The 12020-nt window shown below is 43.4% G+C and overlaps 1 protein-coding gene across 4 annotated transcripts in view; it reads left to right on the top strand.

Moving 5' to 3' along the window:
- dlc1 (DLC1 Rho GTPase activating protein) overlaps window positions 1-12020 on the top strand; it is a 222371-nt gene that overhangs the window by 187391 nt on the left and 22960 nt on the right. For all 4 annotated transcript variants that reach the window (XM_061984396.1, XM_061984398.2, XM_061984400.1 and 1 more), the window contains 3 exons: window positions 1430-1609; window positions 7947-8106; window positions 11104-11311. In XM_061984396.1, the coding sequence (XP_061840380.1) occupies window positions 1430-1609; window positions 7947-8106; window positions 11104-11311 (548 nt within the window). The remainder of the gene's footprint in view (window positions 1-1429; window positions 1610-7946; window positions 8107-11103; window positions 11312-12020) is intronic.

The following is a 12020-nucleotide window of genomic DNA, read 5'->3' on the forward strand; positions in this document are numbered from 1 at the left end:
GAGGGTGTGTTCCAACTATCGTGGGATCACACTCCTCAGCCTTCCCGGTAAGTCCATGGTTCTCGCCCGGAAAAGGGTGGAGTGCCATCTCCGGGTTGGGGAGGAGACCCTACCCCAAGTGGAGGAGTTCAAGTATCTAGGAGTCTTGTTCACGAGTGAGGGAAAAGTGGATCGTGAGATCGACAGGCGGATCGGTGCGGCGTCTTCAGTAATGCGGACGCTGTATCGATCCGTTGTGGTGAAGAAGGAGCTGAGTCGGAAGGCAAAGCTCTCAATTTACCGGTCAATCTACGTTCCCATCCTCACCTATGGTCATGAGCTTTGGGTTATGACCGAAAGGACAAGATCACGGGTACAGGCGGCCGAAATGAGTTTCCTCCGCCGGGTGGCGGGGCTCTCCCTTAGAGATAGGGTGAGAAGCTCTGCCATCCGGGGGGAGCTCAAAGTAAAGCCGCTGCTCCTCCACATGGAGAGGAGCCAGATGAGGTGGTTCGGGCATCTGGTCAGGATGCCACCCGAACGCCTCACTCGGGAGGTGTTTAGGACACGTCCGACCGGTAGGAGGCCACGGGGAAGACCCAGGACACGTTGGGAAGACTATGTCTCCCAGCTGGCCTGGGAACGCCTCGGGATCCCCCGGGAAGAGCTGGACGAAGTGGCTGGGGAGAGGGAAGTCTGGGCTTCCCTGCTTAAGCTGCTGCCCCCGCGACCCGACCTCGGATAAGCGGAAGAAGATGGATGGATGGATGGATTATTGATCTCATTCACGTAAGAGACTAGACGTATAAGATTTCATGGGATTTAGCGATTAGGAGTGACAGATTGTATAGCATGTTCTATATGTTATAGTTATTTGAATGACTCTTACCATAATATGTTACGTTAACATACCAGTTGGTTATTTATGCCTCATATAACGTACACTTATTCAGCCTGTTGTTCACTATTCTTCATTTATTCTAAATTGCCTTTCAAATGTCTATTCTTGCTGTTGGCTTTTATCAAATACATTCCCCCAAAAATGCGACTTATACTCCAGTGAGACTTATATATGTTTTTTTTCCTCCTTTATTATGCATTTACGGCCGGTGCGACTTATACTCCGGAGCGACTTATACTCGGAAAAATACGGTAATAGTCCGGAATCCTCTGGAATGTTCCTGGGTCTCCGTAGGGAACTGTTGCTGTTCTCCAGGAATCTGTTGACACGGGCTTTTCCACAATCTCATGATCGTACACAAATCCCAGGAACTGATGTCCTGCTCTATAATACTAGAAACCGTGTGTGTGTGTGTGTGTGTGTGTGTGTGTGTGTGTGTGTGTGTGTGTGTGTGTGTGTAAGTGATATCCTTATTTTGTGTGTACGTGCCTTTTTTTTTTTCCCGGGCCGACATTCTTCTCACTTGGCCCTTCCCCTCCACTGCTGCAGGCCACAGAAAGTGCGCTGGTTGAGCTTCCAGAACTCCCATCGGCCCAGCCTGGCCTCCGCCCAGCTGCAGATCAGCTGCCAGTCTGTGCTGCAGATGAACCTCCTCCAGAAGCTCTCGCTGCTGCAGCTCACCGCCCTGCTGGAGAGACACACTCCCACCAACAAACATGGCTTCAGCTGGTGAGTGGGCCGGGGGGACCAGAGCAAAAAGTAGCAAGTGGCCGTCGTGCCAGGTGGAAATGACTAAGGCTGCAGCTAACGATTATTTTTCTATCGATTAATCTATAGATTATTTTTTTCGATTAATCGGTTAATCTATAGATTATTTTTTTCCGATTAATCTATAGATTATTTTTCCTTTTACCGATTATTTTTTTTATTTCAAATGAAGATGAAAAAATAAATGTTAGCCAGTTTTTTCAAAAGGCATGACTTTTATTTACAAAAAAAAAAGTATGGCCACTCAGTCAACATTGACAACACCATGACAAAATATTCTGTAACAATGTAAACATTTCAACTTTTAACATTTAACAAAATTAAAAGTAGCTTATTTGCTTTTTAATGTGCAAATATAAAAGTAAACATCCAGTGCAAATCTTAATATTCTGCAATAGTATAAGCATTTCAAAAGTAAAAGTATTGCTTATTTTGCTTTAAAATGTGAAAAAATAAAGATAAACATCCAATACAAAAAAGTGCAAAAGGAAATATTCTGTAACAGTGTAAACATTTCAACAAAAGTAAAAGTATTGCTTATTTTGCTTAATAACACAACAATGATAGTATGATTAAAGTGAAAGTTAATTGTTGGTTTGTACATAGTATATGTAACTGTTAATGTTGTAAAAGGTATTTGCACAACTAATTAACGTTAGCGTTAAAGAAGAGCGCGTCTTTGTAAACACTGAACAGGCACGCCAAACGCGCCTCTCAGAGCGAAACAGTGTTTTAGTTTATGAATTTACAACGCAGATACAAATGACACATTCATGTTTTTGTGTAATGATGACAACGTATACTCACGCGGACGATTGACTAGTTGATGGTGATGGCAAGAACGCTGTCGGGTGTTTTCTTTTCAAATGTTCCTTCATAGCCGTTGTGCTGCTATGATAGGCCATTTCCGCTCGACACAGTGTGCATACAACAACTGTCAAGTGTTTTGCTTTTTTCGCTGTGCTTATCCCACACTTGAAGGGATGTACCAATGCTGAATGTGGCTTCTGGATTTCACTCAAAAGACCAGACCGTAGTTACTTTTTCCTTTTATTTTCCTTTAGTTTGCAACAGTTTTTACAATGAAGAAACAGCTTCTTTTTTCTTCTTTAGTCTTTTTAGCAGTCTTTAGCAGTGTTAGTAGACTTTAGTTTCTTTAGCTGTCATTAGCTGTCTTTAGTAGCCTTTAGCTTCTTTAGTAGGTGAAAAACCTTTAAGGACAAAACACCACAAGATAAACATGCTGTAAAAAATCAATCAATTATCAATACCATAATTTACAATTATTAATTAGGCTATCAAACTCTTAACCATTAAACAAGTGCAAGAAAATGGACACATCTTTTCCCTTTAAGTTAAAACAGATTTTAAATAAATTGTCTCAACATAAATGCACCAAGATACATATAAAATACATTTAAACCCAGAAACACAATAGATAAATGCAGCAGAAAACCCAATATGCAAATACATAAATACCTAACCAATTAACCACCTATTTAGATACATATTTAAAATCCATATTCAATATAAATATATTATTAATGTAGCAGTGAAACACTCAATCTTAAACGCTGTCTACTGGTAGAAAAAGGCCCCTTTTTCTATGCCCTCACCAGCAGCCAATGATCCAACACAGTTAAATCCAACACTTTAAATTGAGCGACTTCACCCTCCTGATGAAGCAAACTGCTCCAACATTTATCAAACTAAGCAAAGAATATCAACACTAAACAACAGTTACATAACACACTGTGTGTATTTAGCCTCCAGACTAAGCACGCTACATGCACACAACCCCCCCCCCCCCCCCCCCCCCAATCTCACCAGCGCAACAAGTGCGCCACACCCACGAAGAGAAATATTAAATCTTACATACTTTTGGCACAACTCTTGGTTATCTGTAATGAACTAAACCTTTTTCCACTCTGCGCTGGCGTCTTTTGTACTCCTTGATTTGACACAGCGGTCTAATTACCGGGCTCGCGCACCAGCAGATGAGACGGGAGTGCGCCGCGTTATACCTGCGCGTGAACGTAAACTGATCGGCTCTGATCATATAAGCCGACTGGCCGAAATAATGCCGAATTATATACATTTCCTGGGGTTGCCTAGGTGAATAGGGATGCGGATGTGCTCTAAGATCAAATATAATTGTATTAAGTGGGGTTTGGCTGGTTGCTAAACAGCCACGGTTGCGAGCTCGCGCGTCAGCTGACGAGACAGCTGTTCGCCGCTACAACATTATAAGGCCGTTTATTGAAATACTCCCACACTTTTGACGACTTTTGGCGTGCTTTTTTCCCCTCGCTCGCACCGCTCGCATCGTCTGCTTTGCGCTCCGCCATGACGGCAGTGTGACGTAAATATGCGACGCATAAAAACGACGTCGATGTATTTACGTAACCGATGACGTCGACTACGTCGACGCGTCGTTTCAGCTTTAGAAATGACCTGTGGGTGTTTAGGTCCCGTCTCTGCGTGGTGACGGCTGTCCTCCCAGGTTGGGTTTCACATTCTTTTCCCAGACCTGTAATTGGCGGGAAGGGGCTTTACATTGTCTTTTCTTCTGGAAGGGGCAATCATGGCGGTTCACACGCATGGTGTTACAAGAGCTGCAGGCTGCAAAGATCTGTCCTTTACAATTATCTCTCCACCTTTCTGTCTCCTGCATGCTGCTCACAATGTCTGCCTTCAATGCCTCCACCTTTCTGTCTCCTGCATGCTGCTCACAATGTCTGCCTTCATCTGCATGGACTTCTTCTACAACTTGGTAGCAGCACATCCACGGGCCAGATGCATTTAAAAACTGAAGTAGCAAACCTTAAATGTAGTCTTCACCAACAGTTGGTGTGGCATCAAACACAAGCCAGACTTTCTCCACTGAGGCTCACTAAAAAACAAAGTATGATCATTTTTCATTTTCAAAACCAATACAACATTTAGTTTTTTTTCAACCTTTAGGTCTCCCGTCAAGTTTGGTCCCAGGAACCCACAAGGGTGTCAGTCATAAAAATGTTGAAAATAATTCATTCATATATATATATATATATATATATATATATATACAGGTAAAAGCCAGTAAATTAGAATATTTTGAAAAACTTGATTTATTTCAGTAATTGCATTCAAAAGGTGTAACTTGTACATTATATTTATTCATTGCACACAGACTGATGCATTCAAATGTTTATTTCATTTAATTTTGATGATTTGAAGTGGCAACAAATGAAAATCCAAAATTCCGTGTGTCACAAAATTAGAATATTACTTCAGGCTAATACAAAAAAGGGATTTTTAGAAATGTTGGCCAACTGAAAAGTATGAAAATGAAAAATATGAGCATGTACAATACTCAATACTTGGTTGGAGCTCCTTTTGCCTCAATTACTGCGTTAATGCGGCGTGGCATGGAGTCCATGAGTTTCTGGCACTGCTCAGGTGTTATGAGAGCCCAGGTTGCTCTGATAGTGGCCTTCAACTCTTCTGCGTTTTTGGGTCTGGCATTCTGCATCTTCCTTTTCACAATACCCCACAGATTTTCTATGGGGCTAAGGTCAGGGGAGTTGGCGGGCCAATTTAGAACAGAAATACCATGGTCCGTAAACCAGGCACGGGTAGATTTTGCGCTGTGTGCAGGCGCCAAGTCCTGTTGGAACTTGAAATCTCCATCTCCATAGAGCAGGTCAGCAGCAGGAAGCATGAAGTGCTCTAAAACTTGCTGGTAGACGGCTGCGTTGACCCTGGATCTCAGGAAACAGAGTGGACCGACACCAGCAGATGACATGGCACCCCAAACCATCACTGATGGTGGAAACTTTACACTAGACTTCAGGCAACGTGGATCCTGTGCCTCTCCTGTCTTCCTCCAGACTCTGGGACCTCGATTTCCAAAGGAAATGCAAAATTTGCATGGTTGGGTGATGGTTTGGGCCTGTCATGTCATGTCATTTAATAAAGCTAGAACATCATTGAAGTGGCCCGCCACGCCATTTGGGAAAAAAATAAAATGAAAATCCCACTTTTTCTTTTTACTTGTGACGCTTAAGTCTCTTGATCACCTCCAAATGTATACTTTGGATTATTTTTGTTTGTTTTATGCCTTTTTTGTCCAAATAAGAACAGTTTTTACATGACCAACACGCCAAATATGCAATATTTTACACAGAAATATTTCAAAGTATAATTTTTAAAGTGAAGTTCTTGTAGTCAATAATTCATAACGGCAACAAAAATGGGTGAAAAAGTTGCATGGCAGCTTTGTGTTATTGGAGTCAACTTACAAAATGTGCCATTCTATTACACTTTTAATGTTTCTTTATAATAGTATTTTTAGAATGTATAAAAAAATGAGCTGTGGACCCCCTGGGATAATAGCCCTACTCCCCCTTTAAACACAATACTTGAAAGCGACACGTTGTCTTTGCACATGAAAATGTTGCATAGAAATGATCAAAATGGAATAATGGAGTGGGATCATTCATGTGTTTGTCTCCGTCCTTTTGAGCTCTTTTCTGAGCCCAGGAATAGAAGCTCTGGGCCACTTGGCAGCTGGATCTGCACTTGTTGGCAGCTGGATCTGCACTTGTTGGCAGCTGGATCAGCGCACATATTCTGCATTCCCACTCAGGGTCATCATTTTCTTCTTCCCAAACTTGGCAGTGGGAGGTTTGTGAAGAAGAAGGAGTGGCCAAGTAGAAAACACGTGCAGAAAGATGCCATAAATGTGTGGATGCATTCTGATGACACGTTTAATGGTGACACACTCACACACGTTTAATGGTGACACACTCACACACGTTTAATGGTGACACACTCACACACGTTTAATGGTGACACACTAACACTCCCATCCTTGTTTATCCACACTCTGGTAAAGACAAGATTCTTGCTTTTTTTTTCTCCTCACATTATACTTATTTTCTTCTTTATTCCACTTCTGTGTAATTGTATTCTCAGAATGCGACAGGGGCCGTTAAAAAAAGTACCCAAATGGCCCCCAGGGCCCCACTTTGGACACCTATTGTCTCCATCCTAAAAAGAGTCATCCATGAGGTTAACAAGGTGTTGTTCCATGTGGCAGGTAGACACCTATTGTCTACATCCTAAAAACAAGGTGTTGTTCAATGTGGCAGGTAGACACCTATTGTCTCCATCCTAAAAACAAGGTGTTGTTTCATGTGGCAGGTAGACACCTATTGTCTACATCCTAAAAATAGTCATCCATGAGGTTAACAAGGTGTTGTTCCATGTGGCAGGTAGACACCTATTGTCTCCATCCTAAAAACAAGGTGTTGTTCCATGTGGCAGGTAGACACCTATTGTCTATATCCTAAAAAGAGTCATCCATGAGGTTAACAAGGTGTTGTTCAATGTGGCAGGTAGACACCTATTGTCTATATCCTAAAAAGAGTCATCCATGAGGTTAACAAGGTGTTGTTCCATGTGGCAGGTAGACACCTATTGTCTCCATCCTAAAAACAAGGTGTTGTTCCATGTGGCAGGTAGACACCTATTGTCTATATCCTAAAAAGAGTCATCCATGAGGTTAACAAGGTGTTGTTCCATGTGGCAGGTAGACACCTATTGTCTACATCCTAAAAAGAGTCATCCATGATGTTAACAAGGTGTTGTTCCATGTGGCAGGTAGACACCTATTGTCTACATCCTAAAAACAAGGTGTTTTCCATGTGGCAGGTAGACACCTATTGTCTACATCCTAAAAAGAGTCATCCATGATGTTAACAAGGTGTTGTTCCATGTGGCAGGTAGACACCTATTGTCTACATCCTAAAAACAAGGTGTTGTTCCATGTGGCAGGTAGACACCTATTGTCTACATCCTAAAAAGAGTCATCCATGAGGTTAACAAGGTGTTGTTCCATGTGGCAGGTAGACACCTATTGTCTCCATCCTAAAAACAAGGTGTTGTTCCATGTGGCAGGTAGACACCTATTGTCTATATCCTAAAAAGAGTCATCCATGAGGTTAACAAGGTGTTGTTCCATGTGGCAGGTAGACACCTATTGTCTACATCCTAAAAAGAGTCATCCATGATGTTAACAAGGTGTTGTTCCATGTGGCAGGTAGACACCTATTGTCTATATCCTAAAAAGAGTCATCCATGAGGTTAACAAGGTGTTGTTTCATGTGGCAGGTAGACACCTATTGTCTACATCCTAAAAAGAGTCATCCATGAGGTTAACAAGGTGTTGTTTCATGTGGCAGGTAGACACCTATTGTCTACATCCTAAAAAGAGTCATCCATGAGGTTAACAAGGTGTTGTTTCATGTGGCAGGGCCGTTCCAAAGTTTATGAAGCGGATGAAGGTGCGTGACTACAAAGACCGGAATGTGTTTGGCGTCCCGCTACAAGTCATCGTGCAGCGCACCGCTCAGCCCCTCCCCCAGGGCATCCAGCAGGCTATGCGTTACCTGAGGAACCAATGCCTGGACCAGGTAACGTACAACATACCTTACACCTTAATCACTGTCTTCAAGCTCTTACTGCTTTCTTCCAGTAAGAGTTACATCATGCACTCACGTTCCTTCACGTCTGCTTCCAAACATTTACACCTTTTTTTTTACATTCTGTCACACATGCTGAGGAGAAGGGGGGGGGGGAAGTTACATCATCACTGTTGAACAAGAAACAAGAAGGATTATTATCTCACGTGTAACACAAGTCTGGCTCTTCATTTCTAATGCACTAAAGATTATTTGTCACTTTAATACTAAACTGTGATGTCACCATGCTGGCTGTGATGTCACCATGTTGTCTATGATGTCACCATGTTGTCTGTGATGTCACCATGTTGGCTGTGATGTCACCATGTTGTCTATGATGTCACCATGTTGGCTGTGATGTCACCATGTTGTCTATGATGTCACCATGTTGTCTATGATGTCACCATATTGGCTGTGATGTCACCATGTTGACGGTGATGTCACCATGTTGACTGTGATGTCACCATGTTGGCTGTGATGTCACCATGTTGTCTGTGATGTCACCATGTTGGCTGTGATGTCACCATGTTGGCTGTGATGTCATCATGTTAGCTGTGATGTCACCATGCTGGCTGTGATGTCACCATGTCGGCGGTGATGTCACCATGTTGGCGGTGATGTCACCATGCTGGCTGTGATGTCACCATGTTGGCTGTGATGTCACCATGTTGGCGGTAATGTCACCATGCTGGCTGTGATGTCACCATGCTGGCTATGATGTCACCATGTTGGCTGTGATGTCACCATGTTGGCTGTGATGTCACCATGTTGTCTATGATGTCACCATGTTGTCTATGATGTCACCATGTTGGCTGTGATGTCATCATGTTAGCTGTGATGTCACCATGCTGGCTGTGATGTCACCATGTCGGCGGTGATGTCACCATGTTGGCGGTGATGTCACCATGCTGGCTGTGATGTCACCATGTTGGCTGTGATGTCACCATGTTGTCTATGATGTCACCATGTTGTCTATGATGTCACCATGTTGGCTGTGATGTCATCATGTTAGCTGTGATGTCACCATGTTGGCTGTGATGTCACCATGTCGGCGGTGATGTCACCATGTTGGCGGTGATGTCACCATGCTGGCTGTGATGTCACCATGTTGGCTGTGATGTCACCATGTTGGCGGTGATGTCACCATGCTGGCTGTGATGTCACCATGCTGGCGGTGATGTCACCATGTTGGCTGTGATGTCACCATGTTGGCGGTGATGTCACCATGTTGGCGGTGATGTCACCATGTTGGCTGTGATGTCACCATGTTGGCGGTGATGTCACCATGCTGGCTGTGATGTCACCATGTCGGCGGTGATGTCACCATGTTGGCGGTGATGTCACCATGCTGGCTGTGATGTCACCATGTTGGCTGTGATGTCACCATGTTGGCGGTAATGTCACCATGTTGGCTGTGATGTCACCATGTTGGCGGTGATGTCACCATGTTGGCGGTGATGTCACCATGTTGGCTGTGATGTCACCATGTTGGCGGTGATGTCACCATGTTGGCTGTGATGTCACCATGCTGGCTGAGATGTCACCATGTTGGCTGTGATGTCAACATGTTGGCTGTGATGTCACCATGTTGGCTGGGATGTCACCATGTTGGCTGTGATGTCACCATGTTGGCGGTGATGTCACCATGCTGGCTATGATGTCACCATGCTGGCTGTGATGTCACCATGTTGGCGGTGATGTCACCATGCTGGCTATGATGTCACCATGCTGGCTATGATGTCACCATGTTGGCTGTGATGTCACCATGCTGGCTATGATGTCACCATGTTGGCGGTGATGTCACCATGCTGGCTATGATGTCACCATGCTGGCTGTGATGTCACCATGTTGGCGGTGATGTCACCATGCTGGCTATGATGTCACCATGCTGGCTATGATGTCACCATGTTGGCTGTGATGTCACCATGCTGGCTATGATGTCACCATGTTGGCTGTGATGTCACCATGTTGCTTGTGATGTCACCATGTTAGCGGTGATGTCACCATGCTGGCTATGATGTCACCATGCTGGCTGTGATGTCACCATGTTGGCTGTGATGTCACCATGTTGGCGGTGATGTCACCATGCTGGCTATGATGTCACCATGTTGGCTGTGATGTCACCATGTTGGCGGTGATGTCACCATGCTGGCTATGATGTCACCATGTTGGCTGTGATGTCACCATGTTGGCGGTGATGTCACCATGCTGGCTGTGATGTCACATGTTGGCTGTGATGTCACCATGTTGGCTGTGATGTCACTGGAGATGTGTAAGAATATTATCCCACAAGAGCCATTTTGTGCTTTCCTTGGGTGATACTCACAAATTACGTTCATTAATGTGTGTGTGACATACAGTAAGTACATCCACAAAGTATTCACAGCGCTTCGCTTTTCCCACATGTTGTTATCTTACAGCCGTATTACGAAATGGAATAAATTCACTGTTGTCCTCAAAAGAGTGCATGTAATTTCTTGTTTTTTTGTTTTTTATAAATTTGCAAAAATCTTGTTCACATTTTGTCATAATGGGGTATTGTGTGCAGAATTTTGAGGATAAAAATTCATTCATTCCATTTTGGAATAAGGCTGTAACATAAAATGTGGAAAAAGTGAAGCGCTTTCCGGATGCACCGTACAGTGGGTCTAGGTCAGGGGGGTATATATATATATATATATATATATATATATATATATATATATATATATATATATATATATATATATATATATATCTCCTGACGATTGAGGGAACCCCCCCTCATGAAACAGGCCTGTAGAGATGAAATAGTCTTGTGATTTTTTTCCCACACATACATATATATATATATATATATATATATATATATATATATATATACATATATACCTATTTTTCACGCATTCTTTCCCTCAGGCTTGAAGTGATGGATGAGGCAAAAACTAATCCAAGTCTTCCTGTCCCCAGGTGGGTCTTTTCAGGAAGTCTGGAGTCAAGTCCCGTATCCAGGCTCTGAGGCAGATGAACGAGGCCAGCGGGGCCGACGGGGGCGGGGTCAGCTACGAGGGCCAGTCCGCCTACGACGTGGCAGACATGCTCAAGCAGTACTTCCGAGACCTGCCGGAACCGCTGCTCACCGGCAAGCTGTCCGAGACCTTCCTGCAGATCTACCAGTGTAAGAACTTGTCCCAGAAGTCAAACTCTGTCAAGTCTGGCCTTCCGCATGTTCTTCGTACTTCAGTTCTTAAGGACTTCTAAGTCCAGCTCTTCATGGAAAGACTTGTTTTCAAGTCCATTCTCTGAGCAACAGGAAGCCGGTGCAGTGACCTAGGCACTGGACTAATACGCTGGTGTTTCCTGCTTCTAGTCAGGACTCGAGCAGCAGCATTCTGGATGTACAGCAGCTGCTTTAGAGAGTCCAGTCCAGTAGTCTCACCTGGCATGGATCAGTCTTTAAGTCTGCTTTGTACTTAGCAGCAGTGCATATTTTGCTCATTTCATTTTCTTTTCATGAATGAAAATTGAAAAACAAAAATGTTGTATTTTTTAAAAAAAAATGTAATTTTGAAAAAGAGACAAAGAAGAGTAAGGACTACCAAATAGTGATAACTACATCTAAAAACTGCTTGGATTTTCATTTTACATTTCATTTAGCTCCTCCCGGGAGAGGTGGGTCTGGGCTTCTGTGCTTAGGCTGCTGCCCCCGCGACCCGATCTCAGGTAGGCGGAAGAAAATGGATAGATGGATGGATTTCATTTCACAAAAATGTAAATCCCTCATAAAAAGAAACAGAAAAACAGACCAAAGGGATCATTTTTTTTCATTTTCCGATGCAGGAAGTTTTTATTTCAAAGTAAAAGCGGGGGATAATTACTGTGGTCTG

Source organism: Nerophis lumbriciformis, linkage group LG25, assembly GCF_033978685.3.
Source record: "Nerophis lumbriciformis linkage group LG25, RoL_Nlum_v2.1, whole genome shotgun sequence".
Classification (NCBI taxonomy): domain Eukaryota; kingdom Metazoa; phylum Chordata; class Actinopteri; order Syngnathiformes; family Syngnathidae; genus Nerophis; species Nerophis lumbriciformis.